Raw genomic sequence first — 22190 nt, forward strand, 5'->3', positions numbered from 1 at the left:
TGAATACTAGTTGATTTTATTGGAGTGGAAACAGTGTGAGGTACGTTATTTCCCTATGGAAGTGTCTAGGTTGTCTGGGGTAGGGTTTGTGTGTCTTTACACCATTCTCCAGGACAGGGGTGTTGGAAGATGCTTCATCCTCATACTCAAGGGTTGTACGGTGTGTTTGTGTGTAAGTACTGTGTAGATTTTAGCTGGGTTCTGGGAGAGTCAGTCTGAGGGTTAGGCTTATCTATCCTCTTCCAGCCATGGAGGGACTCTGCAGCTCTCCTGCAGGTTGCTAAGATTACCTGGTCTGACCCTGGATATTTTTACTATTCATTTTCAGCTGGGCATGCAGAACCTCCCACAGCTCTGCTCACACTGAGACGGCTTTATGTTCCTACAGGCCAGTGCCTATGTACACAAAGCATGCACGTGTTTGATAAGTTTGTCTTTCCAAGCTTCTCTTCACTTGATGTGGTCCCTAGAAGTAAACCCTTCTTGGTTCCCAAATTCAACGGGGTTGGCCTTAGTGACCCATCTTTTTTTCCCATTTGCCCTCCACCCTCTGCAGTCCTGTGCAACCCTCTTCCACCAATTTGAAGTGAGTCATAGAAAAGTAGTTTATTAAGAAATGCAATAGGCAGCTCCCAAACGTCATGGCCCATTTGTTCAGCAAATACTTGTTCCTGGCAGGGTTCTAAAATGAGGATATGGTGAATAGGAATGGTACTCAGAGTGAAGCTATTGTCTTATCAGCAAAGTGGCTTCTCCTACTCATCTAACTGCTGAGTTTTGAGAATCTCTTTCTCTTTATCATCTCAGAGTGAATGGAAAGCTCCTTCACATCTTAGAACTAATACTTATTATAGGATAAAGGGTAGTGGTTAGCTTAAGGGAAGGCAGGAGCCCTTCTGTCCCTGAATCATTATCCAGGAGACACAGGAAAGGCCAGGGCCAGCTTAACCAGGGAATTTGGCTAGCCGGCGTTGAGCTTGGGCCAGCCTTGCCAACCGCTCCTTCAGGAATCTCCTCTTCTCACTGGTGTCACTCTTTTCCTTCAGGAGCCAGCTGCAGGAATCCTTGTCCTGCAGGAGCTGGAGCATGCCCTTCTGCAGCTTCTCAGCAAACATCTTCAAGATGAAATACTGGATGATCAATGGAATGTGGCTGGAGATGCGGTTGTGAGCCTCCTAGTAGAGGGAGACACAAAAGGCTTGAGGGGAGGTGCAGGAAGCCTGAGCATACCATGTCATCTCTGAGTAGTGAGATGCTGGTAGGAACAGCCCTCCCTCAGACCCCTCAGTATCCTGGCAGAAGACTGAGGCAATGGGAAAGGGTAAGGTGAGGAGGTAAGGGGCAGAGACCCAACAAAACCAGTCATGGGTGCCGTGGGTGGGAACAGAGCCTTGGCCAAAAGAAAGAGATGATGTCTGCATACAAGACCTGAATCACGCAGTATGGCAAGTAGACACATGGACTCTGAGAAAGCCAGGCAGGAAGGAAAAACCTCCTGCTCCCCCAATTGTTGAGGTCCCTGGACTTGTCAGAGTCCCAGAATCAGATAGCCAACATGATCATATATAGGTGCATGGCCATAGAATGCAGGCACATTGGGCTTGACCACATGACAAGGCTGGCCATCTAGTAGGCAGTGATCAGGTCAAAGGTCTGATGAGAAGGTCACCATGACTTCCCCTGTGTGGTGCTTCAATTTCCTGTGGCTCTGACTGAGTAGGACCTGCTTTTAGTTGGGGTTCATGATGTGTGCCCCACCAAACAGGTGTCAGGACCTAACTTCTATTTGATGAGCTCATGGATTCCCAATACTGTGGTAAGGGCCCTACACTCCATCACTGGTACTCAGGATGGGGAAAACACATCTTACAGAGAAGAAAGTTGATGATTTGAGAGTCTAAGCCACACAGCCAGGGTCGCATGGACCATAAAAGGCAGATATCTAATTCTCTAAGGTTCCTGTTCATTTGAATGAATTAGAACCACTTCCCAGAGGCTCACCTAGAGCTGTAGGACATACTTGTCCTGAAACCCCTTGCAGACTTCCACCCTAAACAGAGAGACACACGAAACAAAGAGAACACATGGGCTAAAACCCAGTTTCCATGTGTTCACACACTTACCTGGCGGTAGGCATTCAGATGCTGGAAGATCTCATCTATGGATGAGGTCTGTAAATTTTGGGACTGAGAAGATCTGCTTTTGCCATGCTTCCTCTCCTCCTCCTCAGCTTCCTCCTCTCTGACCTTCTGCAAGGCTTTCCTATAAATTTGGTCCTGGCAGTAGATGATTTGTTCCATCTGGAAGTGAAGCCGGATCGACTTCTCTGCTTCTGTTTCCTGTTCTAATCTGATGTCTTCAAGTTTGGACTGCAAAGAAAGAGAAGAGCAAGCCAATAGTCATCAAGATTTGCTTACCATGGGGTAAGAACACAGGGCATTCCACAGGTCCACAAGCATCTGGTCGCTTGGCAGCAATAAAAGCAGTCAGTACCTGGAAGTAGCCCCTGTTCCCCTGCCCCCGCCCCCTGCTCAACTCATCTGTGCAGAGGTACCCTGAGCTGAAGGTGGAAATCAGGGGAGGTCTGAGCTAGGTATGAATAGCCCCCTGCTACAAGGGTCAAACTTGAATGGATTTAAAGATTAGTTTGTATATTTGTGTGTGTGTGTGTGTGTGTGTGTGTGTGTGTGTGTGTGTGTTATGTGTTTGTGCACCATATTCATGCAAGTGACTACAAAGGCCCGACAAAGGGCCTGGGTCCCCTGGAATTGGAGCCACTAAATATGGCTACTGGGAATTGAACCTATGTCGTCTCCAAGAGCAGTAAGCATGCTTTTTTTTTTTTTTAAAAAAAGATTTATTTATTTATTTCATGTCTGCAGATACACTGTAGCCATCTTCAGACAAACAAGAAGAGGTCTTCAGATCTCATTACAGATGGTTGTGAGTCACCATGTGGTTGGTGGGATTTGAACTCAGGTCCAGATCTCCAGTCCCAACAGTAAGCATTCTTAACTACTGAATCACCTCTTCATTTCCTTGGCTAGGTTTAGAATCACACAGATTTCTCCATTAGATCATGTCTGAGAAGGTATTTCCTGAGATGTTTAAATGAGACAGAAAACTCAGCCTAATGTGGGCAGTGCTATCCTATAGTTTGGGCTTCTAAATATGAGCATTCATATCAGTTCATTTCTGAACTGAGAAGTGTGACCATCTGCCTCCCATTCCTACTGCTGTCTTTCTGGCCACAGCAGACCATATCCCCTCAAACAGTGAGGGCAAATGGACCCTTACTAAGTTGTTCTTATCAGGTATTTGGCCACAACAAGTAGAGAAGTAAGGGATACAGGTAGGCAAGGGCTGGGACCTCTGTGGACTCTCAGTTCTGACCCTTGCTACTCTCTTCAGCTACTGTCCTTGCTATTTCAGCAGCTTCGACATCTACAGGAAAGAAGGAAGAAGCTTCTACCAGAGAATGTGCAGATATAAGAAGGGTCACTTTAGGACAGTCATCTATGGGCATCGTGTCCTCGGCCTTAAGGACAGCCATGGAGGAGAGCTTTCATTCAGCATTCTCACTGATGGAGTCTACACCACACTGCTAATCTGGCCCCAAGAATCCAGCAGCCCTTCCCTTACCTCTGCTTCACAGAATATCAGCTCTCCTACTAATTCAATAGGCTTTCAGATGCCTTGATTTCTCATTTTGGGAAATACCTTTTCTAAGACACCCTGCACACATCAAAGGACACTGAAAGGCTACTGATGGTTATCTCATGCTTACCAGTGGCGTCATTTCCCCACTGCTTCTCCTTCTGCCTGCTGGGGTGTCAGAGAGCATGGCTACAGGGTTATGAAATGTTGCTCCTCCCTCAGAGACTTATCAGGGAGCCTGAGTCCATTCTGTGAGTTTCATTTCTCTTCAGATCCCTGTCAGGGTGTCTGGAGACCTGGGGCCTAACTTTCCTCAGAGCAACTGGTATAGTGTTTTCTTATAACACTAACAACTCTTCCAATAAATTTCTCACTTCCCACAATCCATCTTAATGTCCCCCTTGAGTCCCATATCTGTCACCTTTCCCTTAATGTCAGGAGTGTCTTCCTAAACGTGGGCCTCTGAGCCTCCCTGAGAGGGTACTCATTTGTGGACTTCAGCATTAATCTCTGAATTCTCTCTCCCTCTGTTCCTTCATCCCTTCACCCTCCTGTCCACATCCCTACTTTAGTCAGACAGCACCAGTAGCCTCATCATTAAAATTTAAGCAGGAACCTAATTAAGCATTTCCCAAGCAAGCACAGAAAAGCGGAAGTAATCTCAATCCAAAACACCGACTCTCTACTGTTACTCATTGTGCTTTAAAAATAAGACATTTGGTTTTACCTTGGTAGTTCTGTGGAGATTAAAAAACTCAGAGAAATTTTTCTCAGAAACCGTTGTAAAGGCATGCCCGTACAATTTCTGATTAAAGAGAGAAAGAAGCAGTTTAATGTGGTGAGGGGTAACATGAGTTCATGCTGTTCAGATGCAAAACCAGGGCAGAGGTGAGGGATGTGGGTGCTTTCCTTCTCTTTCCCTCCATTCTCCTTTCTTTGCCCAGGGAAGAGAGAAGCACACCCAGGCTTCACCCTCTTGCATGAAGGACTCTGACTGTGGTCTCTATAGGATTGAGCTAAGGGGCTAGGAGGTGACAGGACTCTGTTGCAGGGTTAGAATAGGTTGGATTCCTGAACACTACAGTAGTATCTGGGGTCACAGAAAACCTGTGCCCCAGCCCCTGCCTAGAACTCATGCTGAGAGAGAGTTCTGAGGTGTCCCCATCCCAGAAATAAAATGGCTAAGAGCAACAAAATCATTCTTCAGTGAGACCCTGTGCAACACTCACCAGTGACCTTGTGAAGCATTTCCATAGCTGGTTCTTCCAGGGTTTTGATTTGTCTTCTTATGATGTTCTCAAATGTTTTGTAATTCACAAACCCTGGTAGTTCGCGGCCACGATACTGCATTTCGAATGTGTAGACTTCTTTATATAAAGCAGCAGAACCTACAATAGGAGGTATAGTTACTTGTTTATAAATCCATTTTACAGACTTTGTTAAACAAACCCATTTTGAGTTTACCAAGATAAAGTGCAGCAAATAAATGTCTGCATATTGAAAGCTACTGGGGCAGGAGGGCTGGAGAGATGGCTTAGCAGTAAAGAACATTGGTTGTTCTTCCCGAGTTCCTGAGTTCAAGTCCCAGCAACAGCATGGTGGCTCATGACCATCTGTAATAGAATTTGATGCTTTCTCTTGGTGCATCTGAAGAAAGTCACAGTGTACTCATATATATAAAGGAAATAAATAAATCTTTAAAAGGAAAAGGAAAGAAAGAAAAATATTCAGGTTCATAGAGAAGAATGCCATCTCAATGGTACTTCTCAGTTAAGGCAAAAGGCAAGATCAGAGTCTGAGACCATGATAGAATCCAAGAGGTGGAAACCAAAGGAAAATATAGTCTCCAAAAGACCTGAGCATGTGGATTTATGAATTTTGACCAAAGAAGGGTCAGTGAACATGGCTCATTAGGCCCCATGAACCCTAGACAGCATTAAAAAGTGGATGGGAGGAGAGGCACCCTTCAGCCAAAGATGACAGCTATCTGATGTCCTCAATGTGACTTGATCCCTTCTTCATGACACAAAATACTTAGTCCCTCTCCTCTCTACTGGAAGTAGGCAGCAGACTCAGATGGTCGCAGCTTTCTCTACCATGAACTGACCATTTTTTTTGTTTGGTTGTGTTTGCTATTTCTCTGTTTTTATCATTTTATGTGTATGGGTGTTTTTCCTGCATGTATGTCTGTGTACAGTATGCATACAGTGCCACCACAGGCCAGAATAGAGTGTCAGATCTCCTGGGATTGGAGGTACAGTTGGATGTGTGAGTCACCATGTAGGTGTTGAAGAAGATCAAACCTAAAGAATATTTTTTAATGAAAAGGAAACTTACCCCATTAAACAAGATATTAAATATATCCAGAGAGTTATAAGTTGAGCTCTACAGTCTTATCCTTGGTTCTGGGAAGTTTCTGTCACCCCTGGAACCACTATTCTTCCCAACAGTTGGTCCCTCACCTTATTCTGTCTCCACCTCTGCACCCTGTGCTCTGCCTCTGGCTACTCCATGTGTAGATTGAGTGTCTTTGACATGGAATTGCAGGACACAGGCCCCTGTGACAGAAGGGCTCAGTATGTTGCCTGCAAGGCTCATCAGCCAAGTAGCTTGTGATTCTTGCTCCTTCCACACCTTTCTGTGGGTTCAAATACTCCACTGAGTGATGGTAAGAGCTGAATTGCCTTCCTCAAAATTCTTGTGCTATGGTCCTAACCAACCAGCAGCTTAGGGTGGGACTATTTTCAGATGAGGTTTTTAAAGATACTAAATATAAAAGAGTCTTTTAGGGTGGTATTTAGTCCACTGTGACTCACGCCCTTACAAGGATTGACAAGTATGCATAAATTCCTAGAGTAGAATACGTGTAGAAATCTGGGTAGAAATGTCAGGTCAAAGCCAAAGGACTTGTATGTTGTCTATTTCCTGTAGACTTCCTTCCAAATCTCCCCAGGGAGTGGAAGTGGGCAGCATGTGTTCCCTTCTCTGAGGGGTCACTGCTGTAATCCATAGCAACTGTACCATTTCACATTCTCCATCTGTAAAAACCAATTCTCTGTTTTCATCAAGCAACTTCAAGGAAGGAAAAGTTCTTTGGATTCCTGTCAGCCATGCCAGCACTGATATATGATCAAAGAATAAATGTATAAAACTTTTCCCCTGCTTCAGATTCTGAAGATATGTAGATGGAGAGGTGGGGTCCTGCAGAGGTTGAGGGCTGCATGTACTTGTATTATCTTCTCATTGTCATAATGAAATACATTAAGATACCCCAGACTGAAGGCCCTGCACATGCATCAGTTTCCTCCAAGATTAAAACTGTCCATTTTGAAGGGGTGCTCCTAAGACATAAGATATTAAGAGGGAGGTGGGAAAAAATAGGATGCTCCTAAGGGAAATAAAACACTACCACCTCCTGGAAAGCTCTTAAAATTCAGGAAGTAAACAAATGAGTGGTTTCAGGAAGTCTCTGAAACTGATAAGATTCACTAGGCCCCCTCCTCAAGTATACACACACACACACACACACACACACACACACACACACACACACACACACACACACACACACACACATACACACAAAAGGGACTGTTGAAAGTCACTCTTGGATGAGCTGGGCTGCCTGGCAGAGGCATAGACAAGTCAAGCTGCTCGGCAGAGGCTCAGACCAATTGAACTACCCAGAAAGATCACTATCTTGCAGTGTGTGCAGTGTGCACTAGATTTCATATGCAATCACTCATGCTGGGGTGGGCTTTGAGGATATAGATGTCTCTGAGTCATTTCTGTGTCTGTAATCACCCATATTCCTTTATTTACCCCACACCCAGAAAACCTCCATGTTTCACCAAGTTAGCTTTGGTAGTATCTGTACTTCGGTCTGTTGTCAGGTCTTTATCTGATACATTACCCAGATCATAAACAGAACTTCATTTCTAGTGTACTAGCATTGAAAAGCAAGCCTTTAGGAAGTGACTAGGACATGGTTGCCCCGTCCTCAAAGAGGAGATGAGTGTTCTCAGAACAGAGGACAAGAGAAGCTGATTCTCATCTTCCTCACACAAGGACCAGGCTGGGTCATCATGGAAGTAGAGATGAAGACCGCCCTAGACACCACACCTTCTGGTGTCCTGACCTGGGACTTCTAAGCACCCAGAACTGTGAATGATGAACTTCTAGTGTCTATAACAATGGTGTGTAAGATTGTTAAGGATAGCAACACAGATTGAACAAGATACCCACCTTTTTGGAAATTCCTTTCGATCTCCTCACTCCACGAGAAGAACTCTTTACGGAGCTTGGTGAATAGGCGACATTCTTTCTCCCTCACAATCTCTTCCCCTTGTACTATGGCAGTGATGTCCTGGTTAAAAGCATTGATTTTCTGTCAAGAAGAAAAACATCAATATAAGGAGAGATATTTCCCGCAAGGGATAAAATAGTGAAAGAACATGTGTACCCTGAAGGCAGGAGAATCTTCGTGGCTGGGCCCAATAGAAGTTTATGGAGAAGGGACTTTTGCAGCAGGAAATACCTCCCTTACCCCTCTCTCTTTGAGATCCTCAGGGAGATCTCTTCTCTCAGTGTGGACAAAAGAAAAACGCCACCCAGCTCCACCCATGAACTCAACCACGGTCTCTATCTTGACTCCCCTTTTAACACTAAATGGGCAGAATGCATCTCCATCAGCTGTGGAGACATGGGATCTGAAGAATGCCAGAGAGATTCCTGTGTAGAGAGTTATGTAGTCGCCATGTCTGAACACACAGACAATACTCACCTCGATCAGGAAGAAAGTTTTTTCATTCTCATCTTCTGGTATGTCTGCACCATACTTCTGCAGCTCCTCACTTGTACTCTGGTGAGTTTCCTTTATTTGATTTTCCAACAAAGGAAGAGATTTCTGAAATGGAAAGAGGTGAGTGGAACATGGAAATTTAGACTGGAATGCAAAGGAGGCCCCATGTCTATGCTACACAGTCATCATGACACATGGACAACATTCTAAAGTCCTGAGACAACTTTCCTGGTGTAGAGAAGCACTTAAGAAGCATCTTTTTCCACCCAGGTTTGCCCACACCTCCATACGGTACATAATCCTGTCCACTGTACATGGTTGGTTCCTAAAATATCGCCCACCCAGGGACACCTCCTTGTGTATCAGAGACATGTATGTATACATGAATTCTCTGCAGGAAAATGCCACAGAGCACCTTCTAGCAGCTTCTAAAACAGGGGAAGTTGGAACAACCCAACACCCCTAAGCTCTTTCTTGTTTTCAACAGGTCCAACGGGTACCACAAACACTTGTTTCTAGCAGGATCTCTAAAACTTACACAGATGTGTGAGATGAGCTCCATGGTCAGCCTCTCTGCCAGGCAGGGCACCGTGGCCTTCCCATCCTCCAGAAGAGCTCTGAGGGAACAGGATAGAGGGTTCCATCAGACATGGCCAGAAAACATATCTGCAGCCTGCTATGGGTAGTTCATGGCGGTTTTGGTACTATCAGTGAATGGGATACCTACTCAGGGGTGGGTTTATGGAATAATGCAGGGGAATCAGCTTGGATAGTTCTGCAATGATCCCCCACAGCTCAGGTAATAATCACAGTAAACTCTGCTTTCCACAAAACAACATACCCAATTACAGATATGTTATCATAGCACCCATATCCCTTTCCATGTGTGATAGATTCACACACAAGTACACAACAAATCCTTCCATATGTAGTAAGTGAGTAAACACACACAGCACATGTGTCAGAGTTATCTATCTACACAGATACATTAACAACTGGCTGTGAAGCTCTGTTCCTGTATTCTCAATTGTTAATTGCTGTGTTTGCAGTGCCAGGTGCTGGCAAGATATATGGTATTCTCATTTCTATAGCCACAACACCGTCTTTCTAAATGTTTGTCACTTTCTTATCTGGCCAAAAAGATGATTCTCTGAGATTATCATGTTAATAAAGCAAGCTACCATGGGGGAGGTCACGTAGCTGTCAACCTGGTCAGCTGCAGGCATAGAGCACAATCCTGTCTGCTGCTGATTGTCCTAGAGTGAGTAAGCTGTGGAAGCTCTCTCACTATGCTAATAACTTTATTTGTAGGAGAAGGAGTGAGGCACTTGGTTAATAAAGGCATGAAGGTTAGAGCTGAAGCAGAGGGAGAACAGGAGCAGTACTGGGAGGTACAGCAGAGAGAGCCATGTGCTAGAGAGACAGTGGCAGGGAAGACAGGCGGAGTCTGGATGTCTAGCTGAGGGACTGCCCGCCAAAATAGCCTAGCAGCCTTGTACTGTACAGTGTTTTGTAGTACACTGTGTCTTTATTACTAAACCTCAAGCAGGACCCCCAAAACTCCTGCAATATACATACATAATTCATACTAGTATACATACCCTTCCATATAGGCTACACATATGAGTACATGCATGCACACTCACATGCATAATACACAGAAATATACACAATACATACATATCCAGGTCTTTATACAAATTCATTGACATGCGTTTGCATTTGTGTGATGAACAAGTAAAGTGGGGAGACTCACTCTGACCCAAGAGAGGATTTACGCCATGAGCTTTTCAAGGCATGAAGCTATACTAGTCTCATGCTATCAAAATCTGTGTTCACACAGTACACTGTTATGTGTAGGATACAAGGCATAAGAAAGTTAGAACTCTTCCTGCCTGTGACAGCTTATTCTTATTAGGGATTAAATTTCTAACACTGATCAATTTATTTAATCAAACAAACAACAATAACAAACATACTATGGTAGGATAGAAATGGAATTCAATGAAAACTTTACTTTTGATTTTTTTTTTTTTAGAACCCAGGTCTCTGTATGTAGCCCTGGCTCTCCTAGAACTCACTATGTAGACTAGGCTGGCCTCCAGCTCCTACACATCCACCCGTCTTTGACTCCCAGGTGCTGGGATTAAAGGCAGGTACACATTAGAAGCTTTTAAAGCCAGGAAAACTTGGAAAGATGTATTCCAAGTTCTGAAAGAGCACAAACATGAACCCAGGCAATTATACCCAGCAAAGCTATCTATTAAAATTGATGGAGAAATAAAATGTCCCATGATATAACAGATTTAGGGAATTTATGAGTGCTAAAACAGCTTTACAAAGGATTCTTAAAAAAATACCTGGATCTGAAGAGAAGGATAAACATAACCAAGAATTTATGGGGAATACATAGGCAATACCACAATAGTCTATCAAAAGATGTCAAGGAACACCACAGAAGCAACAAGAAAGCCAGGCATGGTAGTGCAGTCTGTGAGCCTGGTCTATATAGTGAATTCCAGGACAGACAGAATTGTACAGTGAGACACTGTCTCAAAATGCATAGTCAAAAACAAACAAAGCAACAACAATGACAGGAATTAGCACATATCCAGGAATAATAACTCTGAATATTACAGAATCCATCTATTTTTTTTTTTTGCTGCCTCCAGAAAACACAGCTTACCATCAATGATAGACAACCTCAGGTAAGGATAGAAAAGCACATGGATCTCGGATACTAACAGGGTAGATATTCTAATACCTAATAAACCTAAAACTAATCAAAAGAGATAAGAGTGGACCAGGCATAGTGGTACATACTTTTAATTTCACCACTAGGGATATAGAGGCATGAGGATCTCTGTGAATTTGAGGCCAGCCTGGCTAGCCTGGTCTACAGAATGAGTTCCAGGATAGCTAGGGCTACACAAAGAAACCCTGTCTCGACAAATAAAGACTAAATCCAAGAGTGGGGAGGGACAGAAGGAGGGACACTTTATACTTAAAGGAAGGAACAAAATAGGAAAAGGACAATACAATCTTATAGACATTAAACACAGGGTGCCTTATCTCAAAAGGAAAAAAAATAGAAAGAAAAAAGACAGACAGACACAGAAAAATCAAATGGACGTAACACACACACACACACACACACACACACACACACACACACACATATCTACTCAAACACTAAGACTACATTCTTCTCTGTAGTCCATGGACCTTTCTTTAAAATGTATCACCCATTAGAACACAAATCAAATCTCAACAAACACAGGACTTTAAATAACATCCTTTATTCTATCTGACCACAACAGAATTAAGCTATGTATTAACAGCAACAAAAACTACAAACAATACACAAAGTCGAGGACTCTAAACAACCCACTACTGAATAATAATTGTTATTAGGAAGAAGTATGGATATTTAAAGATTTCAATAATTTGCTGGATAGATAGATAGAGAGATAGATGGTAGATCATAGATAGGTAGATAGATGAATAGATAGATGATAGACAATAGATGATAGATGGAATAAATAAAATGAAAAAATCTAAGAATTGAGTGGATATAAAAACAACATATAAAATTCTATGACGTGAAAGTAGTCTTAAGAGAATTGTTTACAGCATAAGTATATAAAAATGTTGAGATATGACAAATTAATAACTTAACGACCACTTGAAAGCCTTAGAAAATCAAGGGCAAACAACACCTCCATACATTGAATTGGAATGTAAAACTATAATCGGGGCTGACATAGGTGAAATAAAATAGAAAAAAATCATAAAGTTCCTTCTTTGGAAAGATAAACAAGATTGACAAACCTTTGGCTAAATTAACCAAAGTTGGGGGGAGGGAGGAGGGAGGGAGGGAGAGAGAGAGAGAGAGAGAGAGAGAGAGAGAGAGAGAGAGAGAGAGATCCCAGGTTAATAAAATCAGAAATGAAAAGAGAGGCATTGCGATAGATTCAGGTGGAATGCAGGAACTCATAAGGACTTTCTTGGAAAAAAGAATATATAAATTCATCCCATGAAACTGAAAAGCCTAAAAGACATGGGTAAAATCTTAGATGTATAGAACATACTGACATTAAGCCAAATTGAAATAAATAGTTTAGACAGATTCATAGCCAGGAAAGAGATTGAAACAGAAATAAAAACTCAACTAAAAAAGGCCCAGGATCAGATGGATTCCCTGTAGAATTCTACCTACAAGGAATTCACACCATTTCTGTTCAAATTTCCCACGAGAGAGAAAATGAAGACTAGCTTCCAAACTCTTCTCTCTGAAGCCAGTATGACCTCGATGCCGAAACCAGACAACACAAAACAAACAAACAAACAAACAAACAAACAAACAAGACAATTACAGTCCACTCTCCTGGATGAGGAAATATGCAAAGATTTCAATAAATTATTGGCAACCAAATTGAAACTCATACAAAATTATCATTCATCACAACCAAGTTGGTTTCATTCCAGATACAGAAAGATGGTTCAACATATATAAATCAATTAATATTATCCAGCATACAATGAACTCAAAGACAAATCACAGGATCATCTCATTACACACAGAAGAAGGCTTTGACAAAAACAAACAAACAAACAAACAAAAAAAGCTAATATCCTTTTCATGACAAAAGTCATGGAGAAGCTTGGGATGGACAGGGCTTCACTCAACTTAATAAAGGATATATATGAAAAATCTATAGCCAACATCACACCTAATGGAAAAAAAATCAAAGAGTTCTCATTAAGATTAAGACAGCCTTTTCAAAAAGAATGCTCCTGCAGTAGGAAATTACAGAGGTCTTGTGGGATTTGAAGCCATCAGCAGCAGGTCTGTTTGGAATCTCAGTCCTTATCAACTGTGTCTATTGCAGCCCGGCCTTTGTTATGCTGTAACTTACCGAGCTATAACCTGGCATCATTTTTCTGGAGCTAGTGAACAGTCGTCCCTGCCATGAATGTCTGAACTGATATCTCTCGTAGCTGAGGCTACCTTTATGACATATCAAAGGCACTGCCAGGATCTGCGTCTCCTTCTTTTCCTCTGCTCTGCTCTTGTTGTGACTCTGGTTCCTGTACCATTTGACTGTGGCACTTTCGCAAGTCCCCTTCCCCTTTTCACAACTTACCACTCTTTAAGTACTACTTTCTGCATTTTTTTTGCCTAAAGGAAGATTCTACAGTGGTTCCCAAGGTGCATTGCATTCTCAGGCTTGTTGTACACACACACACCCCTCATGTCAGGTCTGCTCTTGACCAGCAATTTTCACTCCATGGGACGGTATGGCAGAGGCACCTGAATTGAGGGTGTTCACTGAAGAAGACTTGCTCCTTCTGAAGAGCCTCAGCCAGGCTCAGCTGCTCCTGGATGTCCTGCTGACCCCTGCACTTGACTATCATGTAGCCCTTCTTCAGGTGGCACACGAGGTTCCTCACCACATCCACGACCTTGTCTTCAGTCCCTCTGTCCACCAGATCAGGCTTGGTCAAGATCCCTGAAGCACAGGCATTGAGATCAGAGAATGCACCCTGCTCCAAGATAGCAGGAAGCTCAGCTCTCACTGGCCACCAGGACCCCATCCTTGGCTGAGGCAGACATGATCTACACAAAACCCATGCTAGGAGCAAACCCACACACAGAGACTTGGGTATGTGGCCCTGTGAATACAGTGAAGCCCTTCTAACATCTACAGACTCCTCAGCACCTCTCCATGGCCACCTTCCAAACTACAGGTGTTCATTCTTCTCTCTGCCATGGACTTTACCATGGCTCCTGGCCCAATGAGTCTCAGCAGATATGATTTCCTCCCTGTGCTTGTCCAACTCTGGCTCCTTGGACCTTTTTCACCAGGGAGATGAGATGAGGGGGTCCCTTTCTCTGTCCTCAGTGGGATCCTAAGCTTAGTTCATCTGGAACCAGGAGATGTATCTCATTTGTACTCACACACCATTGTTATCTCCCACTCTCCTTACCTATGGTCCTATCCCCTTCAGGGTCCACCTCCTGAGCCATGCTCAGGGCCTCTGTGGTGGCAATGTCCACATTGCTGGGGACCACCACCAGGTTGATGGTCTCTTGTTTTTGGATGTAGTTAGTGATAAGTCTCTTGATCTGTAAGAATGAGATAGTGACTCTTAATTATGGAGACAGGATCAAGAATGAGATGGTCCGGACCATCCACTTGCTTCAGGGTTCAGGCCCTGGCCTCCAGGGACTGCACCCATTTGCCTCCCTGTTTCTATCAAACATGGAGTTTGTGGTAAAGCCTGGCTATGCAGTCTTACTCCAGTTCTACAACATTTCTCTTACACATACCCCAGCACCCCTGTAGCCCAATGTGTCCGAGTAGGACCTAGAGTCTCACCTGGCGTCCTATGTCTGCAGGCTGGTTGCCTACAGCCACCCTGGTGATTCCAGGAAGGTCAATCAGAGTCAGGTCTGGGACGTGTGGGGAGCTGACATCCAGGCTAATGAGTTTATCACTGATCCCCAGCCCTACCCCAGCAATATGGTTCTGACCTGGAAAGGAGGAAAAAGATAGCCTGGTCAAGTTTAGTGGGGCAGAATAAGGAGACTACAGGGCAGATAGAGGGGATCTTAAACCGGAGAATTCTGGGAAAGCATGTCTTGGCCAGGCAGTGATGCCGCAGGCTCCTGCACTGAAAAGTAGCGTTGGTCCTCAACTGGTCATATTTTGACACTTTGGAAGGTGGAACTATGCTATAGGAAGTAGGAGGTTGGGGGCAGGTCCATATGTTTTATTTCTGTGACATTCTGTTTCCTGTCTGCTACCACTTGTCTTTGTCACAATAATGTTGCTCCCAGGATCATAGGAAAAGGTGACCATGGACAAAACCCTCTGAATCCACAATACGATGTAAATCCTCCTATAAGGCATTCTGTGAGGAGCTGTGCCACAGCCACAGAGAATGAATTCAAAGCCTCTTCTGTGCAGGCCTCCTGTGTGACAGTAGCTTAGAAGGGAGCAAGTCCTGACAGACAGAATCATCATTTCTCCTCTGTCTCAAGACACAGTGTTAGCAGACAGTCTGAGGACAAGAGAGAAACAGGGTACTGACCTGTGTTGATGGCCTCTTCCACCTCTGAAGGATGAGAGAGCTCCACTTCGATGTCATCATAGGTGACTTTGCCTTTCCACTCCTCACCCTGATTCAGCTTCTTCAATTTCAGCACCAGGGGACATCTGGTAACAATACCTATAAGATGAGGTCCATGTTAATCTAGTATTCTGCCGCACACACCAGTATGGGGCCTTAGACTAGAGGTGCCCACACCTTCACAGTCTCATCTGCAGACCTGCTGGGAATAGAAACATCTGGCCTCACTCTGATGCTGTCTGTCCAGGGTGACCTCAGGCCTATATTGTAGGAAGAAGAACCCAGGTCACAGTTATGCATTTGGGGCAAAAGCTAACAACCACTTCAGGCTGACAGCTAAGGAACGCTTAGGGGATTCCTCCTAGTGTGGCACTCTCAGTGCCATAGGGACTTTGGGAGAACCTTTAAAATACTTGACATGTCCTACTAGCTTACACATCCTCTTCAATCTGTCCTCCAGGCTACTTCATCATGCCTCATGTTATGATCTCCTTCCTACTCTTGTCGTGTCTATGTCTTCTCACTTTGTGTCCTTGAACCAGTTCGCTCCCTGAGTGTCCAATGACTGCCTCAGCCATAGAATTTAAACAGCAACACTAACCTGGACACCAGCCTCTTCTCTGAAAGGAGCAGTCACCTCAGAGGAAGGGATTTGGGACCTGGCCCACTCAATCAGAGCTCCTGCAAGCTGCAGAGTTCAAGTGACTCTCAAATGTACAATGGGAGTGTTTGATAGACTAAAGCTGCCCCCATCCTCAGCACATGTGTTCAGACTCAACACCTGGAGCGACTCTGTGGACACAGAGCCTGGAAAGAGGTAATGTAGGCTGATGGAGAGCTTGACAAGCTGCATGGGTGGAACCCTAGTAACTGACCCTGAACCTGGTGCCTTTGTGAGAAGAGAAAGAAAATCTAAGATTGCACCACAAGCTAAATGGTAAGCTCACCTTGACCTTTATTCTGCTATGCCCCAAACTGGAAGGGGACCTGTTACTACCTTTGAAGTCCCAGGGCCCACAGCCTAGCAGAGCAATAGTCACTGAGCTCTCACCACTGCCTCTGGGGAGGGCCACTCCAGACAGTGCTTCCAGCACAGAGCTCTTCCCTGAACTCTGGTCCCCGATGACAGCGATGGCAGGAAGGGCCAGGTCTTGCTCCACACCCAGAGCTCGCAGGGAGTCGATGAGGTCAATGCAGGGCCGCACCTTCTCCTCATACTGACTGCAGAGGTTGTTCACAGAATCCTGAATGAGGGAAAAGAAGAGTGAGGTCATTGCTTCAAAAGAGATGTTCCAGCAAAGCCAACAGAGTTCAAGAGCAATGCATGTGTTGTTAGAATTCCCCAGACAATGAGAAATAGTTAAATATATTTGGGGAACTACAAAAATGCCGATTCTTCTGTCTTGATGATGAAAGAGTCAGGATCCATGTTGTGTGTGTTCCAAGCACCTAAAGTACAGCGCGCTCCTGATGTCCAGTAATGGACGTGCAAGGGTGACCCCAGATTCACTATCTCCAGAGAAAAGAGAGCGAGAGCGTAGAGGGAGAGAGACAGACAGACAGACATGGGTTTCCAAGGCAGAGGTAAAGTCATTCAGTTTTTATAGGGTCATGGCAATAACTAGAAAAGGCTGAAGTAATCTCAGTGGTAATTGGTCAATTCTCCAGACTGTTATAGGCAGAGCCAATGGCAGAGCAAACACATACCCTATGCCTGTCTCCTTGCCCAACCAGCTCATATACTGCCTATGTAATGCCTGCTCAGTTAGGAGTAATTGAAGCCCCATTCTATCCAACTCTGAATCCATGTTTGAACGTGACAATTCCCCAGCTATTGGTTGCTCTGAAGTGTTATTACCCATGTTTGAAATACACATGCATCACAGATCTCCAGTGGGGTTTATTATACTAAACTCTGTATTCTCACGGTGATCAGTTTGTAGCTCCACTACAGTAAAGAACTCTACCACAGTCATCGAGTGGTTGCTACAGTCTGTCTTGGTTACCTCGTATTTGTTTTCTTGTCTGTGGGGTGGTCTGAGATGGCCTCCCAAATGCAAACTTATTAGAAGCCATCCTTATACACAATTTTCTGTGTTACAGTTAGCCTGATTAAAAGTCAATATGTAAGAGGGTCAATCATACTCTACAGGCATCCTCAAGTGCTTCCTGTGTGCCTGCTGCCCTGTGTCACTGGATCAGAGCCCTGCTTCTCCTACCTGTTTGGAATGTTTCTCATAGCTTTTACACTCATCTTCTCCACTGCCTTAGAGTCCACACGTTTAACCCTTAATTCCCCTTTAACCTCTTTTACATACAGTGTCTGTTCTCATGGTGACAATGTTTGAGCAGCTTACAGTTCAGTGAGCCACTTTCCCTTACTACCTAGGGAGAGACAGGGCCTGCTTTTTTAATGACAACTTTAACAAAAAGGATGAAGAAAGTCAACAAACTTCAGGTGCTCACTAGTTATAAACAGGAGATATTAAAAGTAGTCAGAAAATGACCCCATACCTACAGAGGAACAAAGATAAGCTTGATAACCAAAATTCTTATCAGAAATAATGGCAGTGTGAAAACAGTGGGGTAGCATATGCCAGTCCATCTTAACAACGAGGTTACACCTCCATTTTCAAAAAATATTTATGGGAACCTATGCTGCTATCCCTAGCAAAAATATCATTTTTAGGGCAAGGGTCAAGCTACTCAGAGGACTGGAAATAAACACTTTATGGCTTGGCCTTAGTATGTCTTTGACCAGTAATGTGGCCTTTATATTATAATCTGTAAGAAGACTTCAAGGTTTTAAAAAATTATTTATTTAATTATGTATTTTTTTAAAAAGTGTTAATTAAATTGCAACTCTGTTAGAAAAGAAGATGAGAGGATTTAGTTTAGTGGTAAGTGCTGGGTAGGTCACAGCACTTTGCACATATCTCTCTCATTCTATGATAAAGCAATTAAGCTAAACAATATTAAATTAAATTAAAGTTCTCTGTTATGAATAGATGCCATAATTTACCCCTCTGAAACTTGGAGAAGTAAGCACCTTGACTGAAATGTCACCATTTGGGAGTCAGATAGCCCATTCTGAAGCTCCCCTTTGCTTTTCTCGTGAAAATCAGGAGATGCTTATTTTAAATATCATGATGGCTTGTATATGCTTGGTCCTGGGAGTGGTACTGTTAGAAGGTGTGGCCCTGTTGGCATGGGTGTGGTCTTGTTGAAGTGGGTGTGGCCTTGTTGTAGTAGGTGTGTCACTGTGGGTATAGGCTTCTTAAGACCCTTATCCTAGCTGCCTAGAAGCCAGTCTTTAACTAGCAGCCTGCAGATGAAGATGTACAACTCTTACTTCCTACTATACCGTGCCTACCGGGATGATGCCATGTTCCTGCCTTGATGATAATGGACTGAACCTCTGAACCTGTAAGCCAGCTCCAATTAAATGTTGTCCTTTATAAGACTTGCCTTGGTCATGGTGTCTGTTCACAGCAATAAAACCCTAAGACACATGTCAACCCAGAAAACAATGGCAAAATACAGAGTTTCCATTTATGAAACTGAGGAAACTCATCCCCATCACATCCACAAGGCAGGAATTGAAAAAGTCATCCTGTGTACCAGAAGGAAAGTGACAGGAGAGACATCCAAAATCCATACAATGGACTGGGTACCACAAGTGGTGGGTGACTGGTATGACTTCACCATCCTTTGATGATAGTTGAACATTAACAGCAGCAATGCATTGTGGGGTTTCTGATGAAAGGAAAAGGAAGACCATGACAGATAGGAGGATGGAGGCATTGCAGGAAAAGGGTTCTTACACCACACAGTAAGTTGTCATTGTTTCCTTCATAGGTAGACTTATTTTATTTTCCAATGTCAACACATTAGAAATTCTTGAAAACAACAACAACAGAAAAATCTACAAATGTGGGTTAGGTCCTTCTTACTTAGAAATGGTCAAAATGGCATAAGGCAGGCAAGAATTCATAAAGTCATCAGAGTTATCTGGTCTCCAAAAAAAGGAAAAAAAATATCAGCTAGGGAGCAAATGTTTGCAAAGTATATCTTCGACAGAGGATTAATCTTGGGTTTCAACCTAACACCAACAAAGGTGACTTGAACTCTCTAGCCAGCTATGGTCTGACCCCACTGAACATACTCAGGATAGTTGCTGGGTGGCTGGGTCTGAGACCTCACTATGCATGGTGCCCAGCAGTAAGTCTGATTCCAAGCAATATTTTTTTCATGCCCCTGTATCATCCCTTCATAACAGTTGATAAAATAGAGCAGTAAGCTAAGGCACAGGTAGCCCATCCCCAGGTGAGGGAAACCACCATTGTCAGGGCTGGGACACTACATCCACACCTACCCTTACCCGACACTTTCCCCTCTAGCAGGCCCTTCTGCCTCCTGCTCTTGGCAACCACAGACTTTCCCTTCAGTATCTTTTGCCTGCTTCTTCCTAAGTTGCTCCCCATGCTGTAGCCTCTGCTGAAGCTTTCTGCAGTCACATAGCCATTACCTTTCCAACTTTGTAGACTGTTGGAGCTTCCCTCACATGAGGAAGGAGAGGATCATGGAATGGAGATAGACTAGAGGATATATGTGAGGAGTAGTGATGGGAGGAGACTTCCTCTACACAGCTTTGGGAGAGCCATCATCCCTGCTAGGTGCAGACCTTCCAGTGTGGTTGCTTTAAGGCCACTCACATTCCTGTTGTAAACCCTTGCCCCTTGATCTGCAAAGGAAGCCTAACAAATGCATTGCTTCCCTGGTGAATGCTGGTCTAACTGCACCTTCTTTTGTCCTTGGGACCTTAGGAGGAGGGGCATACATTGTTGTCTCCCCTAGGGAAAGAATCTTAGCAACAGTACCCTACATCCCTGCCCTGGCTCCCAGTTCTGCAGTGCCAGGTCTTCCAGGGCTTGTTTTGTTGCTGACAAGAGCTGTGCTCCCAAGAGGTGTTAAGAGTCTCACTTGTGCCTCCAAGAGTACACCTGTGCCTGTTAAAGCAAATGGCTCCAGCCCTAGGCTTCTTCCTCCTGCAGAGGAAGCTGTGCTGCTCCTGTGAGTCTGAAAACTCCCAGATCAGACACTCAGTACCTATCTGCCTGAGCATGTGAGTGTGAGTGGATGAGGTTAGATATGAAACATCCCCCTCGAAGACCTCCTGGTGAAGTTTGGTCCCCAGCTGCTTGTTCTTGGGAGGTGGTGGGATTGGAATAATTGGGACCAGGGTACTAACCATAGGCAGCATGGCTTTGAAATGAACCTGGTCCCCACCATTCCTCTACCTCTCCTTTCTTCCCTAGCCACTAAACATCAGCTTTGTAGAACAATGGCACCTAATGGTCATGGAATCTAATCTCTGAAACTGGAAGCCAAATAACCTTTCCTGTTTATAAGTCGATTTTGTCAGGAACTTGGTCATTGACTGTGAGATTCTCATGACTCTCACTCTGAGGGTTATAGCCTAGCAAGAAGGAAATTCAAACAAATTTAGGGAGAGACAGTGATCCTTGTCATTGCCTATGATGTTTGACACTGTTGTTAACACTGATTTAAATGTTGGGTTTAACTTAGACAGGCAGCCACGTGACCCAATCTCACAAACAGGGAATGACAACAAAGTTCTGAGTACCAACATCAGCTGCACTTTCTCCTCTCCACAGTCAGGTTGCTGATCCCACTGTGGAAACAGAAAACCCACTGCTAAAGGGTGGTAGACAGTCCCAAGATCAGATAGCTGACTGAGCCAGACTGGGAACATGCTGATGGGTCTCCTTCCACAGACCAGGTTTGCTTCTAAGCAAAACTGGATCCCAGGTCTATGAAAAAATGGCAAGTGGCTTCTCCCAGGAGGTAGTGCCTCAATGAGTCCTTGCAGGGGTTTTAGCTGGAGACACAGTCATGGTATGGGCAGAGAGGACAACATAGCAGTAGACAGGGCCTTGGCAATGCCTACAAATACCACCTTTCCCAAGATGGAATCCTGGACACCTTCAGTGAAAGCCATGACAAGAGGGCCACTGGTCTCTTCTTGGCCCAAGCAAAGATAAGACTAGACACACCTGCATCCTGGGGAGACCCATCTCCAGGGGGTATGACATAAAGGAGCAGGTCTCAGATGGACATGGGTCATACCTTGTTGTTCTCCCCTAGGCCAGTCTCTCCATCGGGCAGTGGGTCACTGGGTAAGTTGACAAAATCAGCACTTCTGTTTTCTTCTGTGCTAAGAACCATCTTTATTTCTTCTTCCAATGGGGCACTCTGTTGGAAATGAGTATTATAAGTTAGAAAGGTCTGGAAAACAACCTTTGACATCTTGGCTAAAATTTACACCAAATATACCACCATTACGCCTAAATTCTTTCCTGCCCATCCCATCCCAGGGGTCCTTCTGGAAAGGCAGGTGTTTGTTTCCTCTATGGGAGGGGGTCATAAAAGTAGAGTAATTCTAAAAGTACTCATGGAGTCTTTTAGTCTAAAAAAAATTCAGACACAGCCCTCCTTCCTCTGCTTTGGAAAGACTACATATTAAAGGGAGTCCAGGCTCCAGAACACCCCCTTTACTTCAGTTGAGCCTCAT

The 22190-nt window shown here is 44.1% G+C and overlaps 1 protein-coding gene across 1 annotated transcript; it reads right to left on the reverse strand.

The window, feature by feature from the left end:
- Window positions 1-580: 580 nt before the first annotated feature.
- Window positions 581-21846, reverse strand: LOC116898937 (interferon-induced GTP-binding protein Mx2-like). The gene is given in 14 exon segments (XM_032900352.1): window positions 581-1175; window positions 2124-2369; window positions 4385-4447; window positions 4449-4462; window positions 4887-5045; window positions 7903-8044; window positions 8441-8563; window positions 8997-9075; window positions 13773-13971; window positions 14450-14588; window positions 14842-14996; window positions 15557-15694; window positions 16647-16839; window positions 21746-21846. Coding segments are annotated over 14 exon segments (1980 nt in total). The 5' UTR covers window positions 21845-21846; the 3' UTR covers window positions 581-944.
- Window positions 21847-22190: the final 344 nt, after the last annotated feature.

Source organism: Rattus rattus, chromosome 4, assembly GCF_011064425.1.
Source record: "Rattus rattus isolate New Zealand chromosome 4, Rrattus_CSIRO_v1, whole genome shotgun sequence".
In the NCBI taxonomy this organism is placed as follows: domain Eukaryota; kingdom Metazoa; phylum Chordata; class Mammalia; order Rodentia; family Muridae; genus Rattus; species Rattus rattus.